Source organism: Pimephales promelas, chromosome 20 (genome assembly GCF_988280905.1).
Source record: "Pimephales promelas chromosome 20, fPimPro1.hap1.1, whole genome shotgun sequence".
NCBI classification, from domain to species: Eukaryota; Metazoa; Chordata; class Actinopteri; order Cypriniformes; family Leuciscidae; genus Pimephales; species Pimephales promelas.
In genome coordinates this window covers 15,354,535-15,381,013 of record NC_142788.1, presented here as the reverse complement: position 1 = coordinate 15,381,013, position 26,479 = coordinate 15,354,535, and the positions used below count along the sequence as shown (strand labels likewise).

The 26,479-nt window shown below is 38.2% G+C and overlaps 1 protein-coding gene across 3 annotated transcripts in view; it reads left to right on the top strand.

Moving 5' to 3' along the window:
* gata5 (GATA binding protein 5) overlaps positions 1 to 10,017 on the top strand; it is a 138,853-nt gene extending 128,836 nt beyond the window's left edge. For 2 of the 3 annotated variants that reach the window (XM_089124120.1, XM_089124119.1), the window contains 6 exons: positions 2,535 to 3,198; positions 5,004 to 5,173; positions 6,539 to 6,667; positions 7,286 to 7,370; positions 7,723 to 7,850; positions 9,175 to 10,017. In XM_089124120.1, the coding sequence (XP_088980246.1) occupies positions 2,679 to 3,198; positions 5,004 to 5,173; positions 6,539 to 6,667; positions 7,286 to 7,370; positions 7,723 to 7,850; positions 9,175 to 9,294 (1,152 nt within the window). In that variant the 5' untranslated portion in view covers positions 2,535 to 2,678 and the 3' untranslated portion in view covers positions 9,295 to 10,017. Of the gene's footprint in view, positions 1 to 1,566; positions 1,814 to 2,534; positions 3,199 to 5,003; positions 5,174 to 6,538; positions 6,668 to 7,285; positions 7,371 to 7,722; positions 7,851 to 9,174 lie in introns of those variants that run through there. The other variant, XM_039651973.2, reaches the window with a different exon arrangement.
* Positions 10,018 to 26,479: the final 16,462 nt, after the last annotated feature.

Below are 26,479 nucleotides of genomic sequence, written 5' to 3'. Positions count from 1 at the left end.
TTTGACAACACTAGAGATTTCAATTACACAGGCGCTCGCGCGCGCACACACACACACACACTAAAAGACTTGGCATTGCGAGTGGCCGTTCACGCAGAACAGAATTTACAGTTCTTCTCTGCATCATTAGGTGCTTTGGTTGTTTGTCAAGGCGACTGCGTGTGGCATGATCGTTCACAATATTCCAATAGATGTCAGTTGATAGGCAAAATAGCTAGATTAAAAAAAAAAAGAACAATATAGGCTACTGTAACCTAACTCAATAATTAAAAAAAAAATTATTTTTATTTTTTATTTTAAGTTTGTGATGATGACCAAATTTTGCACATTTATTGACAAAACGAAACGGCTTCAGTTGAAAATCCTGATTTACTCAAGTAAAGGCGGCATTGATTAGCCTAAATGAAATGCCTGAGAGGTAAAGGAGGATTTATTTAACCCCTGTAGCCTTGTAAGTTCCCGGTGATCAAACAGTCGCTGGCCTAGGGTGTGTGTGTGTGTGTGTGTGTGTGTGTGTGTGTGCTCAACTGTCCCCCTCTACACGCGCTTGTGGCGCGAGCAATGAGATCACAGGTCGCAACATCACTATTAATCTCATTATCAGCGGCCTGTCGAGGAGACTGATTGGCGACCACCTTTCTAAAATGTATGAGAATTTTTCAACAGTTGATTACCTACTTAAATTTATTTCTAAATAGGCCTATCACAGAAGTAAAACCCCTATTCGATATTGTTTAGCCATTTTCATTGTGCAGAATATATCATTCCCCTTAAAAATAATCTAAAGCGTGCGTCACATTCATCCCATATTATTTTTTAAAGAATTTAGAATTGATTATCTTTACATTAGCTTCTGCAAGTATTGTTGTTTACATCTTTAAAACATTAATAGCTATTTTTATCCGAAAAAAGGGAGGGGTGATAATAACTCAAACAATACCGCTAAGATAACAATATTTCCAACTGAGTATAATGAGTGTGATTATTGTTGTATCATCATACTAAGCTGTCGCTCGTATCTCTTATCTCTCTACAGCTTTTATAGAGAACACATCCAGATTTATCGGGTCATAAAATCGAGCTTTACGTTCTCGCACAGACAGCAAGGTTATTTTACTGCAACATTTTTATTTTACAATAAAGTAAAAACAAAATCAAAAGCTATTAGCTACAGTTGCGCAACAAAAACATGTGTGCCTATTAACCCAGTATAGGCTACCAAATACCTTTATTTCAAACTTTTGAAATTTATTTTAAATAAATAAAATGGCATACTGTTTTACACCACTCATATGTGACTTTTCTATACTACACCTTTCTTGTTTGATGTGTGTCTCTACCAAAGCAATTTCCCAACTGCTTTTAATGTCTCTTAAAATTTAACTTTCATCGACTAAATGCAATCGTTTAAAATACAGTGGACTCAGCAAATATAGATCTTCAGGTAGGAGAACACCCCTCCTCCGTCTATCCCTCTCATTCTTCTCCTCCTCCATGGGTCCTACCTTTGGAGTGCGTCACGTGGTTCTGCTCTTACAAATAACTCGCAGTAAAGTAGAGAGCAAATCAGAGAACAGTTATATTAGGCATTATCTGCAGCAGCAGCAGCTATACCTCCAGATACAGACAAGGCACAGTGACAACTCGAAACGCAGAGGACAACACTTTTTTTCGTCAATCGCATACTCGTTGAAGTTTGAATTCTGGGCTAAAATCAAGACGGAAAGAAGAGAGGGGGAACTTCTACAGCGATATTCAATCAAGTCAGTTGGAAAAGAGGGTTCCTGACTTTATCTCTAGACGTCCTTATCTGGTGAGATAATACAACGAGAGCTCTTGGATTAAATTGTTTAAGCCCTTTGCTTACAGCTATCAACGTTTTTATGTAATCTGCGTTTTCAATGATAAAATATAGATGTTGGAGAGATTACAGTCCAGCTTGATTCGATCCCCGTAGATGATTTAATGGGTTCAGTATAGTGTTTTCCCAAGATATCTGAGACTGCTGCTGATAATTATTTATATGCCTATGTAAAGATATGGAAAGTAATTAATGTCATTTTAGTCTATTAAATACAAATAAGATACAGATAATCGAAAAATCATGACAATTGGACGGGTTGTCCATCTTGATTGTTTCCAATTGCATATATATAGTCTATATAGTCTATAAACGCTCGCATTATTAGTGCATCGTTCAAATACACTCCAAAAATAAACGTTCCAAGGTGTTTTCGCAACTTTTCAATGAGCCATTTTTCAACATAATAGGCTAAATAACAATAATATAAAGAAACTTTGGATGTTAAAAGTTCTTAATGGATCCATCAATATCAATAAACAACTTTTTTTATTTTTAGCCTATATTATGTGTGTGTTGGTGTGTCTGTGGAAAATGTAGGCTAAGAATTTCTCGAATTCTAAATTTAAAAGTATTACCATTACTTTTTTTTTGTTATTGGCTATAGACTTTATTATTTTTCCCTAATCTAATACTGAAAAAATAATTTGGTTTATTTTTGTTTTGTCACCAGGAGTGAATTTATTTTCTTCCCTGAGGCCGCTGCTCAAGAAACCGTTGCATTGGAGATTTTGGACGTTATCGAGGCTTTTACTACAATCTGGGCGAATTTCAAGATTTCAAAATCTGAAAGGATAGCCTAGTCATTGGATACAATATGTATTCGAGCCTGGCTTTATCCTCCAACCCGTCCCCATACGCACACGATTCCGGGAACTACATCCACCCGTCCGCGAGCTCACCTGTGTACGTGCCCACCACCCGTGTACCTGCCATGCTCCAGACCTTGCCCTACCTACAGACCTGCGAGTCCACACACCAGGCCCACGGGCTCGGCAGTCACCACGCCTGGCCACAGACTGGCACGGAGAATTCCTCTTTTAACCCTGGTAGCCCTCATCCTCCGCCCGGTTTCTCTTATTCGCACAGCCCTCCGGTGAGCAGCAGCACCGGCAGGGACGCCGCGTACCAGAATTCGCTTATGTTGAGTAATAGCGGCCGGGCAGATCAGTATGGAAGTGCTCTAGTGCGCTCCGTCGGGGGTTCCTACTCCAGCCCATACGCGGCCTACATGAGCCCGGAGATGGCCACCTCATGGACGCCAGGGCCCTTCGATGGCGGCATGATCGGTCTTCAGGGACGCCAGGGAAGTCTACCGGGAAGGAGGTCCAGTTTAGGTAAAAAGAATTGCCCATTCTCCTTGATGGGACATGTATGCATACTAAAATAACAACACCTTCACGGTCATTTTGTCTGCGCCGCTTTATTTAACGCTTTATTTAAGATGTATTGTCGCCTTTGATTCTGTGCCACTATCCTTTTGCACAAGTGCATGTTAAAGTGAAATCTACCATATTACATTTGGGTCGTTAGTTTGGCAATAGTTTAAAATCCATCTTTCAAGTCAGCAGGCAAAAATGGTTGGAATGGAGGGGGTTTCGTTTGATGCTGTGATCTCACAATTTATTGCGGCGGTGTTGAGGGTTATTTATTGCTGCCTTGGTGTTTATGTTAGACCCTTCGTTGTTATACGGCATAGTTAGTTTGGGTTCGGCTACACGGGCACATTGCAAATGCTAATCAAAACAAAACTTGATCTTATTCCACTAATACACATCCTTTAATGGGCAATGCAATCGCTTTAATTTAAATGATAATTTAATTCCCTGCTATTGTCTGTCCACATGTCGATTGATAAAAGGGTCCCGTGCGCACCTCATAATTGTGAGAACTATCCAAGCTACTGTCACCTTGATCAAACTTTTCTAAACAGACCATTACAGTCAGATACACATTAACGGCCGTTCCCTTTGAAGATCAGTGCTTTAGGCGGACACATTTTCTTTGATAGTCCATAAAATGTCACATTTCGTTCTTCAACTGTGGACGATTTATTCGGGCGTCCATAAGGGCTCGGGCGTTTGATATTGAGCAGTTGCGTATTCCACAATTGTTTAATAAACATGTAGCCTAAATCTATATTACAACAGTCCATCAGAGATAGGCCTAAACAACGTATAAGTTATATTTTATTATATTAATATATGATATTAAATTGAAACAACAAAAACACTGAATATTATTACAGTGATTATTAATGCCACGTCTTATTTGAAATAAATTGTTGGAGGGCGTCACGTGTCAGATCTTGATTGACTGGTGACCCCTGGATCTTTAACACTGATAAGAGCTCCATTGACATTCCGTTCGCTTGAGGCCCTCGTGCCTCGTCAGAGGCCCTAATAGAGACTCCAGTGACCCTGGATATGCTCGTATTAATCCATTCTTCATTCCGTCTAGTGTTTTGTCACATTCCATACCGCTGATTTTCAAGAAAACACCAGGCCTCACCTAAGGGTCTATTTGCATCCATCCAAAGTGCTGAGTTTTTCCAGGGCTTTACCAATAAAAACTACTATAATTGTGTTGGCCTTTTCTTGACACATCATTCAAATTCCAATCATTTTATTTTTCTAATTTAGAACTATTCTACTTTATTATTTCATTTCGTTATTTTCTTGCTCTGTTAGCAAACAAACATTTTGAATGTGAAAATAATAACTTTGAATATCTCTTTAGGCTATATTTGTATTTTAGAGAATGTATTTTAAAATACAGTGAGTGATACCTTTTGAAAGGCTTCAACATATTTGAAAATGTTGCTATAGTCATTGCTTTAAAATTGAAACGGATTTCTGATCCCAGCTTTTTTGACATTCAACTGAAACATTAAGACTTTCGACGTTTTATTCAGTTAAGGTTATTGTATTTGCCTTAGAAAAATGAGACATGGCGACATTGCAGAAATGACAAAATTGAACGCACCTCATCAGTGTTCCCTTCATTTAAAATTTAACGACTAGCCTATTTCGTCTCGCGCTTTATTTTATGATTTTAACGAACATTGTCCCTTCATAAATCACTTTGAACCTTGAAGAAACTCTTGGCCAATGAATTGAAAACGAACTACATGTCCTTTCAGACATGCTGGACGACCTGCCGTGTGAAGGGCGCGAATGTGTGAACTGTGGCTCCATCTCGACGCCGCTGTGGAGGAGAGACGGGACCGGACATTACCTGTGCAACGCCTGCGGACTCTACCACAAGATGAACGGCATCAACCGACCTCTAATCAAACCACAGAAACGCCTGGTACATGCACATTTCTTAATTATTGTTAGTTATTTGTTTTTAAAGGCCCATTTCAAAACCAACACTTTTAAATGCATGGACACCTGTAGACGCTACCTAACCAATTTTTTTTTTCTACCTGACCTATGGACCCTTAATTAAATTACTTTCTTTGGTTTGGCCTGAAATAATCAGATTGATTCAATCATATCAAATAACGTTTTTTTACTTCAATGTTAGCAGTCGATTTAGATTTTTGGTAACACTTTATTTTACAGTTTCCTTGTCATGTTACATGTAATTACCATGGTAATAACAGTAAAATATGCATAATTACATGTAACTAACCCTTAACCAAACCCTAATCCTACCCTGACCCTATAGTAATAGTACATTATGTTAATTAATATTACTCTGCAATTAAATATGTAATTTAAAAAAGTGTTACCAGATTTTTTTATCATGAATATACTAGTATACAAAATATCCTGATGTTCCCAGACAATATATAAACACTTTTTTTTTTTTGCAGGTTTTTTGTAGTTACTTTTACAAAATAGTCTCATAAAATGAAATTATTTTTGCTTATATATAGGAGAGGTAGTGGGTTGATTTCAGGGTCAGGACTGGGAAGGCCAATTGAGCAAGCCTTCACTGCTGTCCTTTTTCCCAGGAATCTCTCTCTCTCTCTCTCTCTCTCACTCATTCTCTTTTTATACTCTCTCACACACAATCTTCTCACTCGACTCTACCTCTCTGTTTTCATTTTTGCTTTCATGACCTTGTCCTTGGGTCGGACTGTTTTTAGCCCAAGCAGCGCAAAAACTCAAAACAACACCAAACTTTATGGAGCTTTGAGTTTCATTCTTACTCTAGAAGAATAGTAATATGTGCCAGTAAAATCCTAATTTGAATTCATAAAGTGATGCTTGGAAGACCTGCTCGCAGAGTTTTTTTTTTTTTTTGTCTTTTACCGCAGTGAAAAGTTGCTGCCTTAAATTTTTAAGTACGTTCAACATGGATGTCAAATTCATTTCAACTTAAAGTACATTAAACTGACTTAAAAAATGAGTTAAATCTTGTATATCTAATCAAATTTGCTTAAAATTGCTTAACTTATGAAGAGTTAAAGCAATGCAAAAACATATGTTGTCAAAACTTATTGATCATATATACATAATTTTTACAGTGCATGTTTACACTAAACTTAGCTACTGCATTATATTTTTAACAGCAAAATATTTGTATTACAACATGTACCACTAAATGAACATAAGCAAGAACATGTATTTTTCTCTCATTCCCTCTCTCTTTAAGACTACTACTCTGTAAGATTCTTTCAATGTCCGCCAATTTAACCGCTTTCTCAACTATTTTTCTCTGCAGCAAAGCACGTCGCGACGAGCAGGTCTTTGCTGCACTAACTGCCACACCAGTACAACCACACTGTGGAGGAGAAATGCAGAGGGAGAGCCCGTCTGCAACGCCTGCGGACTGTACATGAAGCTTCACGGGGTGAGTGTGGGATTCAGACCGCTGTTTCTAACCACAGCTCCATTTGGGAGGGTGCGTGTGCATGTTTGCTTGTGTGAGTCCACGTGATGCAGAGGTCATAGGTGTGTTTTATCGGAAGAGAATGTGAATGAAGAGAGGAAGGGGAGTCGTTTAAATAATCTTTGTTCTGTAAACTTAAACGGTAAAAAACTCACGGTAAAAAATATCTATTTACAATTTATAGTTACATTTTTTTAAACAACAAGACCCATATTCCCAACTGAGTTCAATCACCATTATAATAGTCTTCATTCACTCTTGAAACTTTTTTTTTTTTTTTGCAGTGATGCCTTTGAATAACCATCTTTGGTTTCACCAAAAAAACTTTTCAGTGATCATTTCTTAAAAGAACCTTTTTTTATTAGAGTGAGGAACAAAATTGAACCTTTTTCCTCTGTAAAGAACCGTTTGCGCAAAGAAAAGGTGTTCTTCATGGAACCATTGATGCCAGTTATGAACCTTTATTTTTAAAGAGTGCCTGAACCACCAACTCATTTTTAACTCTTTGCGACTCTTGAATGGTAAATGAATAATCAGTCGTTAAATTCGATTCTTTTTTTTCCTTTACTCTTGTTTTAGGTACCAAGGCCATTAGCAATGAAGAAAGAAAGCATTCAGACAAGGAAACGCAAACCAAAGATGCCCAAAACCAAAGCATCCTCAGGTAAGAGTGGAGTAAAGCATTTTAAAAGAGACATTTTTGAAAAAGATTTTTAGACAAAAGCGGACATGAATGATTTGGATGGAAGTGTGGGAGTGAGTGAGTCAGAGAATGTGTGGAGAGAAATATGGGGTGAGCGAGAGAGTAAAGGGAGGGGAAGGGAGTGAAAGAGAGAGAGAGAGAGCAGTAACAGCACTTTTTTCTGTTATCAATGCACATGTGGTGCGGATGTGGCACCAGCACAAACACAAATGGATGTTTAACACCATTAATTGTCATTTGCAATAACCAGCATGTCGAGTTTGCTGATCTTTTATTGTGTCTGTCATTCACAATTTGTTCTATTTGTCTTCAGGGTCAACAGTGTCTGGCGCTACGTCTCCCACTTCATTGCCTGTGTCAGAGAACGCCTCTACAATAAAGAGCGAACCCAATATCGCAGCTTCTCCGTATGCGGGCCAAACTGTTGTCTCAATCACACAGGTATGCACTCAAGTGATTGATAGGAGTGTGTTTTTTCTTTGTAGATGTCACCATCAATGAAAGCCAGTTATTAAATTTGGGTTGGCTAAATGATTGATTCCGGAGTTTAAGTTCACTCTTAAAAAGAAACATTCTTTATTGGCATCAATGGCTCCATAGAACCTTTCCATTGCACAATAGGTTATTTATATTGGAAAATAGATTCTTCAGACTATTAAAATGTTCTTCACACTAATGGGAAAAAAAAGTTATTTTAAGAAAATCCCCATTTGGAACATTGATTTAAAAGGATCATTCACGTAAATCATTACTAGCCCTAGCCCTCCTGTCGTTCCAAACCTGTATGACTTACTTTCTTATGTGGAACACAAAATAAGATATTTTGAAAAATGGTAGTTCACTTTTCTAAAAACTTTTGCTGATAATTTACTCACCCCCATGTCATCCAAGGTGTCCATGTCTTTCTTTCTTCAGTTGAAAAGAAATTAAGGCTTTTGATGAAAACATTCCAGGATTTTTCTCTATATAATGCACTTTACTGGTAACCAAACGGTTCAAGGTCCAAAAGACAGTTTCAGTACAAACTGTTCAAAGGGCTTTAAACGATTCCAGACGGTGAATAAGTGTCTTATCAAGTGAAATGATCACTCATTAAAAAAAAAAAAGTTTAAGTTTTATAAGCTCAAATGCTCGCCTTGCTCTTCTGTGATTTCTCCTATTCGAACTCGTTTATCAAAATGAACGAATCTTTTCCCGAGTCAATTCGTTCATTTTGTTCGTTGAATGAACCAAATGACACGAAAAAAAGATTTGTTCATTTTGATAAACGAGTTCGAACAGGAGAGTCACGAACACGCATCACAGAACAGAGCAAGGTGACCATTTGTGCTTATAAAACTTCAACTTTTTTTTTAATGATTTTTCGCTTGATAAGACACTTATTCATCGTCTGGAATCGTTTAAAGCCCTTTGAACAGTTTGCACTGAAACTCTCTTTTTGACCTTGAACTGTTTGGTTCCCATTAAAGTCCATTATATGGAGAAAAATCCTGGAATGTTTTCGTCAAAAACCTTAATTTCTTTTCGACTGAAGAAAGAAATACGTGGACATCTTGGATGACATGATGGGGTGAGTAAATTATCAGCAAAAGTTTTTATAAAAGTGAACTACTCCTTTAAGCTGTTTGGTCCATAGAATGACAGTTATTGACTTAAATGCACCAAAGTTATTGACATTAAAAATAAACGAGATCAAAATTCTGTCATCGTTTACTGTAGATTTGGCGTTTGTCAACTAACAGTGTTTGTCTTTGTTCTGTTTAAGTCATCAACACAGTTGGACAGTGCCAGTTCAGCACATGTGGACATCAAATATGAGGACTACACATACACCCCGACGTCAATCGCCCCACAGAATTCCTGGTGCGCGCTGTCCCAAGCGTGATCTGAGAGCTACTACCTTCTCTAAACCTTCCCAGTGCATTCTGGGAGAAAAGACTTTTAACAAGATCTACCTAATAGAACATTTACCTAAATGTAGACAGACGGAGCTTAGGAATGCAAGAGATCGACTGTAATCTGAGCTACCATTTATCGTGGCATATCTGTCTGAGACACGGCCGATTCATGCAGTTCCGCACCAAAACACTGCGGACGACAAGCAGCGACTCAGCCGCAGTTCTCAAGTTCCTTAAGCGATGATCGGGAGGACACAAAAACATGCTTTTTATGGCTTCTGAACATGTTTCATGGCTTAGATGTTAATGATTAACTTTTAAGATACATTATTTATGTTGAGATAAGGATGGTGGAGGCACACAAGTCTTTCTCATAATTCCCCTCATAATCCTTCAGGGAATGCGTCTTTATGGTCGCTATGACTTTAGATCGCATACTTTGCCTGGATGAGGCTTTTAAAAGTTTCCTTGTTGTTTTTGCTGATTCCAGACTCTGTTTAATGCTGTATCGTATTCCTCCGATGATCCGAAGTGCAATGACCCTCACTTTCCAGCAAGATTTTTGAAAAGGCACACATTTATTTTAATTGTTCGAAATTTTGCGTTTTGTTTTGTCAGAATATGTTAACCTAAATTTATTTTGCTGTATTTTGTTGATATATATTGGAATTATATCATTGTTTTATTGCATATAAAATTGCCAAACATTTGCTTTGTTTCTGCATGTGTTTGTAGAAATTCTCCTTAAAGGGACAGTACGCCCAAAAATGAAATGTCATGTTGTTTCAAACCTGTATGAATGTATTTCTTCGGCTGGACACAAATAGAATAGGGGTAACCAGACAGTTTTGGAGAACAAAATACTATGGAAGTCAACTGTTTGTTTACTCATATATTCTTTAAAATTACTTTTGTGTTCAGCAGAAGTATAATACTGAGGGGCTGAGGGGTGATATCAATGGATTTATATTCATGGTTTCAGTGTGTGTCTGTGAACTTTAATCTGACCTACCAACACAATCCTATAGCAATTAACTACTATTTTAACAAACTAGCTAATAATTAGGTTTTCATATGAATCGCATCATACGAATTCACATTTCCTCATGAGATCAGGTTGGATATATACACATTGTTTGACTTGATTATCTCAGAATATTTGAGCTGGGTTTGTTTTATTTTTTGTGCTTCATTCCCACAAAACATGACTTGTTTTGTTTTCAAAGGTGGTTTGTTAATTTTTAAAATGTCCTGACTTTATAATGCCAAGACTTGGGCCATATATAGACATTGCATTTGAAGGTTTTGATGTTTATGACTTTATATAGTTCCTTTGTACAACCTGTATCCTCCTAGGTGTTGCTGAGTGTTTGCCAGAATGACTCTCGGTGTCTGAGCGTACCTCTCTCCGCAGAGTGTTGGCGATCAAAGGTTGCGTTCCAGCTTGGCTTTATGGTGCTAAGGTTTTGGGTTGGGCTTGAACATGTTGGCTCTTGGCAGGCGCGTCAGCATGAAGCCCACCCGCTTTACAGCCTCATGGCGACAGAGAGGCACCGCCATCCCTCTTTATTGCTATTGGCCGAATTAGCTGGCTTTATCTCTTGGTGTCTTAGTTTTGTTGCCCAGGTGATGAGGTGCTGGTTCAAGAAACTAAGAAACTGTTGCATCAGGTTCACAACCTCAGCCTCATGAGTAATGCATTATAAGCAGTATTTCATTGACTGATTTTATACGGCCATACCATCATCATCATCATCACATCCCACAACTCGCCGAATAATTGTCTCTTCTGAAATGAAGGTGTGGTGAGCTTGGGCAGAGCAAGTATGCTTTGTAAGAAAGTTATCACTCTGAATCATTGAAACGCATCCAGTTCTCCTCAGACAGTCTTCATCAGAGGGGCAAGCGATAGGAAAAGAGCCTGCTCTGACATTAAAAAGTTAACAAGTGACTGGCTATTGTGTTTGTGATTAAATATTTCAAATATGTCTGGCAATGATATGGAGATTCCATGATTTTCCATCATTATTTAAAGATAATTTCACATCTCCAAAGGTCACGGACAGACCGTGATGGTTTCAGAAATGCTTGAGGTTAAGACAGTTTTCCATTTTCAACATTTTCTCTTTCATTTGAGCGTTTCTGAGGCAAAGACAGATTTTTCCCAGGGTCACCCTCCATTCATTTTCTCTGCATTGCGCTAAACAACAGGATATTGTAGAGCAGTTCTGACCATGAAGGAAGTTATGGAGGGGGTGACGATTCATCCTTCAGCGTGACAGTGGACTGAAGGATTGTTGCTTTGTGAATGTAAAAGTGTGCATGTCACAACGTGATGAATGGCTGTACAGATTTGGGACTGTGTCTGTAACCGCATCTGACATGCTGCAAAAATCACCAGAATATTGGCTTCTGGGAGTTCTGGGGTTGGCTCCAACCTGCCTTTAAAATGGCTATAAAACCCAGGCTTTATTTTAAACTTTAGATTGCTAAAGATCACTTTCTTTATCAGTATTGATTTGTTTTCCAAATAAATATATATATTTTTATGAATCACTGTAAAAAAAAATATTGTTGGTTTAACTTAAAAAATTAAGTAACCTGGTTGCCTTAAAAATTTAAGTTCATTGAACTGGAAAAATTGAGTTAATACAATGAAGGAGAATGATTTAATCATCAGAAACTCAAAATATTATGTTATCTGAACTACATAAATTATTTAAGTTGATTTGACAAAAGAAAAAATGATGTGATTACAAATCATGAAAATATTTTTTTACAGTGACTGTTTCTGAACTGCATGTATTTATTCGATCTAAATACAGTAAAACAGTAAAAGTGTGAAATATAATTACAATTTACAAAAACACAAATACAAACTGTTTTATATGTAAAAATATGAACATTTTCTAAATATTCTTGTGGTGACAAAGCTAAATTTTCAGCAGCCATTTTTTTCATGGCTGATTATTATTATTATTATTATTTTGTTTGGAAACTGGTGTATTTTATATTATTTTTTTTATTATGTAGCCTATGCTACAAATTTGTCCTTGCTTAATAAAATAATTAATATATACCATATATATATGTGTGTGTGTGTGTGGCCCTGGACCAAAAAAACAGTCACATGGGTCAATTTTTTGAACATGAGATTTATACATAATCTGAAAGCTGACTGAATAAGCTTTCCGTTGATGTGTGGTTTGTTAGGAAAGGATAATATTTGCCCGAGAAAATGTGGAATCTGAGGTGAGGGTGCAAACAAATCTAAACATTGAGAAAATCACGTTTAAAGTTGTCCATTCATTTTCACAATTTTGCTGCTTCCACTCACAAATATATATTTTTTTTATAAAAATGTGTACACATTTACAAAATAGCTTTATAGGATATAATCTTTTACTTCAATATCCTAATGATTTCTAGCATAAAAGAAAAAATAGATCATTTTGACCCATACAATGTGTTGGCTATTGCCACAAATATACATTGCGACTTGTGACTGGTTTTGTGGTCCAGGGTCTAACACATATAAAATAAAAATTTAAATTACAGATTTAAAACATAACTTTTTTTAACCACCGAGTTCTGCCTGCACAAACACACTCAATAGTACGCAAGATAAAATTAATTGGCTACAATGCTGTCAATCATAAACCTCAGTGGTAGAATATAATGTACCTCATATACCACTGATAAACCTCAGTGGTATATGAGGTACATTATATTCTTACACGTATTACAACATCTCTGTGAATCATTTCAAATGACTGCATCCACTGAGATCAAGATTTAAAACTAGAAATTTTGATTAAAAATTATCTGAGCCTGCTTCGTTTTTGTTCACCTGTGTGCACTTGTGTACAAGTCAGTGCAGTTTGTGTTGGGGATTTCCTCAGAATGAGCCGTCAGATAGCAAAGCTGCCAGAGATGCCAGTGCCGGGACACACTAAAACTGCAATGTGTTCTCAAATGACCCCACTAAAAGGCCTGGGCCAGAGAACAAGCCAAGTGTGGGGGAGAAAGAGAGAATCAACAATAATGCAGCAATAATAATGAGTCTTGCTCCAAAGGTGTATCCAGCTTATGTCTTCATTCGGAAATGCTCAAGAGAGGATTTTTCTCAAACTCTGTCGTTGTGTACTACTAGAGGTGAACAAAAAGGATCAAGCAGCGGTGTTCTCATTGCGTCATTATTTTTGCCAGTCTGCAGTTCTCAAAGAACACCAACGCCTCTGGCTCTCAGAACGCACTATCAGTAAAATGACCTTAGAGGTGCCCTGTGTACTTTAAGCTATATGTGAACTATTAGGACTGCCAAAGCTTTCTTTCTCTTGCTGTCTCTCTTTCTTCACAGCATTACAACAACTGACTGCCTTATAGGCCCCCTGCAACTAAAAAAAACACCCCTGAATTCCCTAAGACACACACTGTCACTGGCACTAGTGTGTTTGTGTTAGTAGCTCTTGGGGGTTCACCACAGGACTCCTATTATATTGTAATTGAGGACTCTGTTCTTGAATATGGCCCCACCTTTTGCATTCTGGAAGAATACAGAGTAACTGGGACAAATGGTCCAAATCAGAGGATAATGATTCCATTCTTTATGGGGCAACCATAATAATACTAATAATTTGAATTAACCCTAATCTCAGATGAAATAACAGCATGCTCAATATTATTACTTATATTTCACCCCAAAATTCAAATCCCAAACAAAACAAAACAAAACAAATCACTAAGTTTAGGTATGTAAAAGAAAGAACAGAAGTCATACAGGTTTGAGATTACATCAGGGTGAGTAAATCATGGTACATTTTCATTTTTGGGTGAACTTTGTCAATGTAGTAAAAATAAATAAATAATTTCCAGTCCCTGTTTGGATGTGTCCTAGAAGACAGGGTGATTAAAGGAGAGTCCCTCTCCCCTCATGCACTCACGAAAACAAGAGGGTGACCCCGCCCATCCAAAGGTCAAGGTGTGCACAGGCCAAAGGTTGTGTTACAACCAAAGGCCCATAAAACAAAGTACATCTATGTACATAATTATCACAGCAAAATGGCACATGCACACACACTCAAATCTAATGCAAGAACATGCTCACAAGCTACTGCAACTACACTGTTCACATTTACAAAGTAGGGCAGGTGTTCAGTTTTGGTGTTTGCACACACACACACACACACACACGTGCACACACACTTTTCCGGACACACACCTGGCTAATAGTCAGCTTCATTAGAGGCATCAAATACTCACTGCCTGTGACACGGTCACAGTCAACAGTGAGTTACTCATTAACATGTTTGAAATCATAAATGACATTAAATTTATGATTTATTAAAGAAAATATGTGAAGTTCATTGCTTGGATGTTTGCATATGGTGCATGTCATTTTAGCTAATATTATTAAAATCAGTTTTGCCAGCTTTTCTCTGTTTTAATTATTTATTTATTTTGCAACAGATTGCAAGACAATGTAAAATGGAAGCTATGAGCAAAATTTGCGAATAAGCTCAAAATAAGCAAAATAAGCTCAAAAATACAAATCTGTATTAACTTTAGGCCATTTAAACCCTAATGTCCACAAGCATGGGTATATGTTTTACCAATTATCCCTGTCTTGAATATGGAAAGTGATTTTAACATTTATATTTTTAATTGTAAATGAATGTGTAGTGACTACAGTATATTCGATTTCACTATAACTAACTGAATATTTTTCTTCCAACTATTCATTTTGCTGCAGATCACTATGCCTACTAGTCTATAAAAATATTAATATTTGTATTTTACATTCTAATTATTTATAATAACATTTTTAATAAATATTTTCAAGTACAATTCTCCATTGTGCACATGATATTTTAAATGACCAATAGCAAAACAATATAGCCTAGTCACAATTCGATAAGTAGCTTTCATCCAATGAATGAGTTATATTCATACTACTAATGAAGATTTAGGCTACTAGAGAAATTGAAAAAAATGTTGGTTAGCCTACTGGTCTTACAACGCATTATCATCCTGGGGCGTCATATAGTGACGCTTTTATTACTTAGTCCTACCCGTAAATTAAATTGGTGGTACAAAGAAAACAAGTTAGGCTACTAGTCGGCTAGTTAGTAGGCCTACTAACTTGAGTGCCATAACTTTTAGCTTGCCATTTCTTGAGTGTGTGTGTGTGTGTGTGTGTGTGTGTGTGTGTGTGTGTGTGAAGGTGACGTTAAGTGGAATATTTGGGAGGGGCTGTGCGCGTGTGTGTCCTCGTGGATTTTTCCTGTTATGGGAATTAATGCCATTTCACATGGGTATTATTAGAGGTGGGCGTTACTAAACTTAGCTTCATTCTCTAAGACAAGTTATTCATTCTCTAAGTTTGTCCGTGAATGGACAAAAAATAAGTGGCAACAAATAACCTGACCGACGAGGAAAATGCCAAAATAAGAAGGAAAATAGCATTGTAAACGAGACGGAGACGTCTGAGAGCGATGACTTCCGTGGCCGGGAGCAAGATCGTTTCCTTGCCGTGGAAAAAGAGTCAGGAAGGGGAAAAAAGTTGAGGGGTAGGTAAAGAGAAAGAAAAAACTCCATCTACGTCTACAATCAATGCACCCCTCCTCCCCCATGTCACTGCCATCTCTCAGGCCGTAATTTACGATGCCTCGCTGTTTATTTGGCTCACACCTCCCGGTAAAGCTCCGTTAACAGACTTCACACTTTGGCAGCTCGCTTTGCAGGTATATTGTATGCAAACCGTGTATTTATTGTGTTTTGTCACGAAAAGGTGGCATGTTAATGGCGAAGTCTCAATTTATTGTGATGTGTTTATGAAATTGACATCTCTCTGTTTTTACATTTCTAAATAGCCTCGATGTTTCCTCGAGGCTAGTAGCTTCACCCCCCCTTCAACTTTGAACCCTGAATAAGTACTTGGCAAAAAAAGACCCATTGAATCTGCTTGTAACAAGCCAGTGAGATAAATACCCAAAAAAAAAAAACCCAAAGTTGTGGTATTGTGTGTGTATAAGCTATGTGGTGTGTGTGTGTGTGTGTGTGTGTGTGTCTATTCATCTGTCATCAGGGAGGTTTGGTAAGGAGACTCCGTGGAGCCCAGAACTCAGGGGTCAAGTCCAGGTTTTCCCAGCCCCCAGCATCCCTCCCGCTCTCCTCCGCTCCAGAGAGATGGACAGAATCAGGGAGAGGCGTGAAGGGATGGGGAGGAGAGGACATGAGCCTGAAGTGATAGATTGATGCTTTAGATGATGAACAGTGGGAACGGATATTATGGACAAAAAACAGTTTACTTTTACATTTTGTAGCCAACATGTTTGGCTTCTGCATCTGGGTTTTTTTGTAAGTTGAATGTTTATGATTTTATGGTTGCGAGTCTTAATTTTACATGTCAGTTCTGATGGCAAAGACTGTATTTTGCATAATTGTTAGGGAGACAGCATCCAGCATCTTTTCCAGAACGTTCACAGAATTTTTAATCTTCAAACAATCTTAGTTGGAACATAATTGCATTCAATTCTAAGTGCATTCGAACCTGAATATGCTCGGTTTCCAATCATTCTTACGCATTTGCATATTATAGTGTCTAAGTTGTGTTCATTAGGCTGTTGAGACCCTGTGCCACACTATGACCCTGTTGTAAGTAATGTCCTCTGTGTCGCCCTCTCAGTGTGTGTCCGTCTGTCTGTCTGTCTTCTTTTCTGTCTCCTCAGGTGAAGTGTGGAGTGATGAGGCCCAGGACTGCTCTCTCTCTCTCGCCTTCTCGTCTCCAAAGTGCCAGGCATTTCATGCAGGGTGAGAGACGTTGCCGAGGTGTGTGTTATTCTTGATGTCGGCCTCCAGCGGGGAGCAGGAGTCAACACAGCTAGTAACATACACAACACCATCAGCCTGTCAATCAAGTCAGGTAAGCACACCCCCTATGGGTTCATGATCTCACATGCACACTCAAACATACAGTATGTACTAGTTTCACACATAAGGCACCTCTAATGTAAATGTGATGTATATATACACCTCATTAGAGTTCATCAATGTTTCCTGTACTCTGAGCACTTTCATTCCTGCCTCATTATTTTACTGCTTAATAAATCTGGAGATAATAACCATTTGGGCAATCAGTGACTGAGTATGCCAAAAGATACCACACATTCACGCACACTTCATAAAAAACATAAATTATAATCTTCAATGTCTCTGTGTATCTAGTAAATAATACAGTAAATGTGTCAATCAATAAGCAAATCAAATAATTTACGTTAATAATACAGCCATTCAATCCCTGATTTATTAATTATCAACCAAACAAAAATAATGTTATATAACCTACCGTTCAAAAGTCTGAAGTCAGTAAATAGTTTCCGTATATAAAAAAATAAAACAGTAATATTGTGACAAAGTATTACAATTTAAAACAACTGTTTTTTTATTGTGATGCATTTTAAAATGTATTTTATTCCTGTGATCAAACCTGAATTTTCAGCATCATTACTCCTGTCTTCAGTGTCACATGATTCTAATATGATGATTTGGTGCTTAAAAACATTTTCTTTTATTATTAATCTTAAAAAAATGGTTGTGCTGCGTAATATTTCCGGGAAACTGAGATACAATTTTTTTTTCTGGATTCTTTGATGAATAGAAATAGATCATTTATTTAAATTACAGTATAAATCCCTTCATCGTCACTTTTCATTGCTAAATAAAATGATTAATTATACATTCATGATGGACCCTTTAAATATTATATGTACCAATTGTGGTTAATGTGTTTGTGCGTGTGTGTTATGGGTATAATGACTTGCTAGTCAAATATCCATGATCACAAGACACGTGAAAGCTACAAACATACAAACACGATCACAAAGCACGTTTTGTCAGGGCTGATTTTTGCATAGTCACATTCCATTAGAAAGGTTTTCATGAGTGGAATGAACTTTGACCCTGCCCCGGTCAGCTGAACTCTAGCCCACTCATTAATTTATAGACTCTGTGCCATCTGATTGGTGCGGCACTGATGATGTCAGCCCTGAAACAGCAGCACTAAATTATAATCATAGCCATCGTAAAGACAAGGGCCTGCTGCACATGTGGAATTCTTTTCTCTCTCTTTTTTTGCCTTCTCTTTCATTATCTCCCCTCTCCCCTCTTCATCGTCTCCACGCAGGATTTCCTTATGTTCCTGTCTCTGTCTGTCTATCTATTTCTTTTCTCTTTGTCTGTCTGTTTCTCATGTTCCTCCATTCGGGTTAATCTCTCACCCTTTCTCATACTGTTGTCTCTCTCTCTCTCTCGCTGCTTCTGAACATGCACTTTGGATAACCCTGTTTTCAGAACCTCCGCTGCACTTTGCAGATAGATGCAGCCTATTTATTTTACTGTAAGAACACGGCAGACACAGGGAGCCAGAGAGAAAGCCAAAGACACATATATTCTGGTGGGTTAAATCCAAAAGAAGTTGGCTGAAAGTAAGTGTGTGTGTGTCTACATCTTCAAGAGAGCCCTCCAGATTTATAGAAGTGACTCTAGACCTTGAAATATTTGTAATCATGATTTGTTTGATTATGTGGGGGAGTGGATAGAGAGCTGGAAGTACTTTAATACTGAATTCTCTCTCTGTCCTCTGTCTCTTTGTCTCTCACTACCCCCCCCCCCCACACACACACACACACACACACATATAACACACAACCCAACCCCTAACACACAAACACTACATCACTGCCTATCGTACCGATTCGAGCTCTTACAGTGTATAGAGTGCCGAAGTGATTACGTCACTTTGTAGGACAACTCGGAAGTTAGCGGCGCATGGGATCCCTCAATCGAAAAGCTATGCATTTTCCCCATACACTTTTGTAAAATCGCAAAATGTATACAAAATTTATACATTTTGAAGCCTATATAAAGCTTTTTTAAAACAAACACAATCAGACACAATAAAGTTTAAAAAAACCACAAGCAGGTTATAACTGTGTTCTATGTCTTAGATCAAAACGTGAAAATATTTAGAGGCTTTGTTCACCACAGACCTTATTTCAGGTGATTTAGCAAAAACTAAAAGCAAAAAAAAAAAAAAAGCAAAAAAAAAAAAAAGGTTTTTGATGAAAACATTCCAGGATTTTAACCATATAATGGACCTCATTGGGAACCAAACGGTTCAAGGTCCAAAAGACAGTTTCAGTGCAAACTGTTCAAAGGGCTTTTCCAGATGAAGAATAAGGGTCTTATCAAGCAAAACGATCGCTCATTTAGTCTTGGAAGTTTTATAAGCTCAAATGCTCACCTTGCTCTGTTCTGTGTGACTCTCCTGTTTGAACTCGTTTATCAAAATCAAAAAAACAAATCTTTTCTTAAGTCATTTGGTTCATTCAACGAATGAAATGAACGAATTGACTCGGAAAAAGATTTCGAACAGGAGATTCACGAATGTGTATCACAGAACAGAGCAAGCTGCTGCTGAGCATTTGAGCTTATAAAACTTAAACTTTGTTATTCTTTTTTTTTTTAAATGAGCGATCGTTTCGCTCGATAAGACCCTTATTCATCGTCTGGAATCGTTTAAAGCCCTTTGAACAGTTTGCACTGAAACTCTCTTTTGGACCTTGAACCGTTTGGTTCCCATTGAAGACCATTATATGGAGAAAAATCCTGGAATGTTTTCATCAAAAATCTTAATTTCTTTTCGACTGAAGAAAGAAAGACATGGACATCTTGGATGACATGGGGGGCTACTGTGAGCTACTCCTTTAATCTGGGTGAACTACTCCTTTAATGTTATTTTCAACATTTACTAATACATTTTTAAAGTCAAAAGTTGTATACATCAGTTCATTCACAGTGAACTGACATGAACGAACAATGAACATTTTCCGTCAAAATGGACTGAGAAAATATTTTAAAACATTCTCAGATTAGGCTTAGGGAAAAGGAAGGTTGAAAGTCTCATGGAGAAATGTTTGTCTGAAAGGTATGGATCTCTCTCTCTCTCTCTCTCTCTCTCTCTCTCTCTCTCTCTCTCTCTCTCACTGTAATGGTATTTGTAGGGTTTGATAAGCTCCTCTCTGACGGCCTCCTGTCCTGATGATGTGGACGCAGAGACAAAGGCCGACTGCTGCATTCTTCTGAACCTAGGGTTTAACACATGCTCAGATAACAGGAAGGTATTTACAGCACACTTCACTGTTACCTCAGAAAAACGGCCTGAATCTAGACCTTATTCACTAATGCTGCATTAAACGACAGAAGAGCATTTACGCAATAGTTCTTTTAGTTCATTGTACGGAAATTGTTTTATGTGCCGGAGTTGATTGGCAAGACTTTTCTGTCTGTCAGCTGCTGTTATCATTTAAATGAAAAGGATGAGGATAAAGCAAGATTTCAATGATGTCATTAAAAGAGAAGCGAGGTTGGTGAGCTGTAGTTATCGCTGTGATGTCACTTTAATATGTGCCGATTAGACTGCAGTCAGTGTGACTGTGAGTGTATCAGTGAGCGGCAGGCCTGTCCATCTGAAGTCCCGCTGGGATTCCTCTGGCTGTGTCTCATTGTGCTGGACCCTGTAAGACAAAGGGTTAAGTAAATGTTTGGGGAAGATAAGGCCACTCACACTGACAGCATGCAGACTTTAGGGACCGGGCTCCACTACGGCCAGATACACACACACACACACACGCACACACAAACACTCCTCCTCACTTTTGCCTCTTACTCAATTTCAAATTTTCTCTCTCTCTAAGGATTACTTCATCTCTCTATTCTATCACCACGACTGTGTGTACAGTTTTGTTATAAAGTCGCCAACATCTTATATTACGGTTTCATATCCTCATCATATATGTTAATGTGGAATTAAATATAAATATATAATTTTATTTTATTCAGTACTGTGGATTGAGATGATTTTTGCTCACTGGCTGCTAAGCATTGACTTCATTTGACTCTAATCAAAATCTATTGAACATCTTTTCTTTTGCATATTGTTTTAATTCATAATCATGTATAGGGTTTTCCTGTGTTCTTAAAGGAGTAGTTCACTTTTTTAAAAAAACTTTTGCAGATAATTTACTCACCCCCATGTCATCCAAGATGTCCATGTCTTTCTTTCTTCAGTTGAAAAGAAATGAAGGTTTTTGATGAAAACATTCCAGGATTTTCTCCATATAATGGACTTCATTGGGAACCAAACGACAGTTTCAGTGCAGCTTCAAAAGGGCTTCAAACAACATCAGACGATGAATAAGGGTCTTATCTAAGATCTAGGAAAAAGATTTGTTCATTTTGACGAATGCGTTTGAACAGGAGAGTCACGAACGCTCATCACAGAACAGAGCAAGGCGACCATTTGTGCTTATAAAACTTAAACTTTTTATTTACTTTTTTGAAATGACCGATCGTTCCGCTTGATAAGACCCTTATTCATTGTCTGGTGTTGTTTAAAGCCCTTTGAAGCTGCACTGAAACTCATTTGGACCTTGAACCGTTTGGTTCCCATTGAAGTCCATTATAATATGAAAAAAAAAATCCTGGAATGTTTTTATCAAAAACCTTAATTTCTTTTCGACTGAATAAGAAATACATGGACATCTTGGATGACATGGGGGTGAGTAAAATATCAGCAAAAGTTTTTTCAAAAGTGAACTACTCCTTTAACTTCACTTTTTAAAATCCTATTCATCTTTTGCAGTATCCTTTTAACAAAAGCAGATCTTGACTTTGCATCATCTTCCAGGAAGTGACATCAGTTTTGGTGGAAAATAACAACATAAACATCAGTTAGTGTTAGCAATGGGTTTTCTGAATTCAATTTAATTTTTTTTTTTTTAAATTATGACATTACAGTTTATAAAAAAAATCCATCCTCTACATTTTCTAAAACAAGGTTATAATTGTTAAAGTTTAAATGTTTGAGTTTGACCAAAACATATCTAGTATAAGAGTCTAGTATATCCTTTTGCTTCCTTTAAATTATAGCGCAAAGATACAAAGATATGTTATCCTTGTTTTTTTTTTTTTTTTTAAGAACAGACGTAACAGTGCATAACAGGTTTGAGTGATCTAACTGCAGTGAACATGGTTGTATAAAGGCAGAGAAGTTTCTTTGTGTGTGTATGAGAGAGAGATTGTGTGTAACACATAGCAGTATTGTGTTTTAGGTAGCATAAGGCAGTGGGAGGGGAATGGTGGAGACTTGCTTTGCATGGCTGTTCCAGCTGCTATCTCCAGCTACAAGACTAAAAGTCTGGCCAGGAAAACAGACTCACACACACACACACTCACTCCTATTTTCTTTAATGTGATCTGCTTAGTTTTTCCTACTTTAAAAACAAGCTATAGTGGTCTGATAAGAGAGGAGGGCCTGTACCTGTGCTTGTGTGAATGTCACTGTGTCATGTTCGTTTTTTTGGAGGGTGTGTAGCATTAGTCAGTTGGACTACATTGCGGTCATTACTTAGTAAAGCATCATTTAGTGTCATTTTATGTCAATTCATGACAGCTTGTGAACTGAAGGTGGGCCTACAAATACAAAAAAGCCATGTCACTTACTATTATCATGTTTTCTGAGGCAGAGTACCATAAAAGGATCACTTTAGTGCTTTTTGGATACAATGTAAAGAAAGTTGCTGCCGTAATTTTTTAAGTTCAATCAACTTGGATGTTTAAAGGGTTAGTTCACCCAAAAATGAAAATTAAGTCATTAATTACTCACCCCCATGCTGTACCAACCCCGTAAGACCTTCGTTCATCTTCGGAACACAAATAAAGATATTTTTGATTGAATCTGAGGGCTGGATGACTCTTCCATAGACAGCCTGAGGGACTGCCTCTTGACGGCCCAGAAAGTCATTAAAAGAAAAGGTTTAAATATTCCATGTGCCTACAGTGGCTCAACTATAAAACTATAACTTTATCAAGCGACGAGACTACTTTTTGTGCGGAAAAAAAACGTAAATAACGACTTTATTCGACTTCCATTACTTCCTTATTGGCGCATGCGCGAGAACTGAGACGAGACCGTTCTTCTTCGACTACTTTTTGTTACCGGCTGCTCACCGCTTAGGAGTTTTACCGCCCCCTACCGTATAAGATGACGTACTGCTTGTAAACAGAACGTTTTGCGCCTCCGGCTATATCAGTACGTCATCTTATACGGTAGGGGGCGGTAAAACTCCTAAGCGGTGAGCAGCCGGTAACAAAAAGTAGTCGAAGAAGAACGGTCTCGTCTCAGTTCTCGCGCATGCGCCCATAAGGAAGTAATGGAAAGTCGAATAAAGTCGTTATTTACGTTTTTTTTCGCACAAAAAGTATTCTCGTCGCTTGATAAAGTTATAGTTGAGCCACTGTAGGCACATGGAATATTTAAACCTTTTCTTTTAATGACTTTCTGGGCCGTCAAGAGGCAGTCCCTCAGGCTGTCTATGGAAGAGTCATCCAGCCCTCAGATTCAATCAAAAATATCTTTATTTGTGTTCCGAAGATGAACGAAGGTCTTACGGGGTTGGTACAGCATGGGGGTGAGTAATTAATGACTTAATTTTCATTTTTGGGTGAACTAACCCTTTAAGTCATTTCAACTTAAACTACATTAAACTATCTTAAAAAAATAAGTTTAATTTTGTAAAACTTGAAAAATTTGAAAATTGCTTAACTTATTTTGATGAGTTAAAGCAATGTAAGAAACACATTTTGTCATAACTTATTGATCATATTTCTTTTTTTACAGTATATGGACTAAGTAAATACCATGATTCTTTGACATGCACCATGTTAATACCCTGTGTATCTTTGAATTGTCTTTAAGTTGCGATGGTGCATAATTTTTATAATCATTCAATACCTTGGTATCAAGGTGTCATGGTGTTGCCATCTGATAACATCATGCGGACTGTACAGCCACAGTGATTCTTTTAAAGGTCAACCCAGCACAGTCTCCTTCAACCAGTTTCAATACAGACAAATGAGCCCTGAAAATTCATAAACTTCCCACTTTCCGTTTACTTCTTACTTTCACACATATTAAAATTATGGCCTACATTTTACACAAATAGGAGATCATAAATTCAACCGCAGACGTCAGCTACACAATGAAGTGCTGGCATTGACGTGTTCTCGCCATACACAAGCAGCGAACCCTCTCCGTACACAGTTAGACGTTTTGTTTTTCTCCATAATTGGGCTGTAGAATAAACACAGAGGTTAGGTTGTGGAGCAGAGATGTCAGATAGTTTACGGAGACTTCATTCATGTACGGTCAAGTCTGATTCAGCCAACAGCTAATAAGTACGACGAACATCGTGTCAAATTGTCCGAGACGTCCAAAGTGGCTCGGTTAATGATACACAGTCCTTGATTTGTGTGAGCTGCTAAATAGCAGTAACATTAGTTCAGCTGTTTTAATGGCCTTGTTAGCATGTCAATGAAAGATCAGTATATCAAATGATGTATCACCTGCCATCTTAGTTATGAAGAGCTAGCACTTGCAAAAATGGGGGGAAAACAGTAAATTTAGTTTAAAAGTGTTCTTGGATCAATGTGAATCATAACACATACAGTGGGGGTGCATCCTTTCTCAGCCAGTGAAGATTTAGGTAGACAGCTGTTTGAAATGGGGGAATGTATTCACGAACCTGGAAATTAGCTTGTGCTCTTTGGATAATCTACACCTTCGGGAGGACTGGGAATCTAAAAACGCCCTACTATCCTTCTCTCACTCCCCCCACTCTGTCCATCTCTCGTTCTTTTTTTGTTTTTGGTTCTCTGTTTCTCACACACATACACAAACTGACACAAACACATTCAGACTTTCTTTATATCTCTCTTTCCATTGGCTCTACCCCCTCGCCCATTACGATGACCCTTGTTCTTCCCACTTACTTTCTCTCCATTCTCTCTCTGTCTCTCCCCCTCCCTCCTGCTGGTTTTATCAGTGGTCCTGCTCAGTGTCCTACTGTCATGTCTTGATGTGATTTATGTCATGGGCTGTGAAGTTTACTTATCTCCTCCCCCTACACACACTCTCTCTCTCTCTCTCTCTCTCTCTCTCTCTCTCACTCTCTGTCTCTCATGCATGCACACACACACACACACACACACAAACACACTAAGGAGATGGCTCCCACTTTCTAAGGCTCAGCCAACCTGGCTCCTCTGCCGCCCAACATCCAGACCCGGCCAGAGTGAGTAAGCAGGGTGTGTTGTTTGTGGCAGCAAAAAGTGGGAGGGTCTCAAATGAGATGGCCGTTATCTAGTGGACATTCAAAGATAGTGATGTATGTTCTGTCAGTCATGAAACTATACATTTTCTTCCAAATCCATTCCTTCTCTGGCCTGTCCTAGCCTTGCCTATCCTATATTATCCGTGTCAACCCTATCATATCCTGGTCAATTCTATTATTTCCTGGCCTATCCTATCCCTTCCTAGCTTGGCCTATCCTAACCTGGCCAATTCTATCTTTTCCCAATATCCAGTCGTGATCTATCCTATGCTATCCTGGCCTGTCCTATCTTTTCCCAATCCTACCTGGTCGTGATCTATCCTATCCTGGCCTAACCTATCATGTCCTGGCCTACTGCATATATCCTACCTTGGGCTCTCATATCCTGGCCTATCATATCCTATCTTATCCTGGCCTATCCTATCCTTTCCCAATTTTGCCCTGTCCTGATATATCATTTACTGTCATATTATACCATACCCTATCCTGATGTATCTTATCCTGTCCTGTCCTGTCCTGTCCTGACTTATCCTATCCTAACCTATCCTATCCTACCCTATCCTGTCTTGTCCTATTCTGTCCTATCCTACCCTGTCCTGTCCTATCCTATCCTATCCTGTCCTATCACGTCCTGTCTTGTCCTATCCTGTCCTATCCTGTCCTGTCCTATCCTATCCTGTCCTATCACGTCCTTTGATGGCCTGTCCTATCCTATCCTGTCCTGTCCTGTCCTATCCTGTCCTGTCCTGTCCTGTCCTATCCTATCCTGTCCTATCCTGTCCTAACCTGTCTTGTCCTGTCCTATCCTATACTATCCTATCCTGTCCTGTCTTGTCCTATCCTGTCCTATCCTGTCCTGTCCTATCCTATCCTGTCCTGTCTTGTCCTGTCTTATCCTATCCTATCCTATCCTGTCCTATCCTGTCCTATCCTGTCCTGT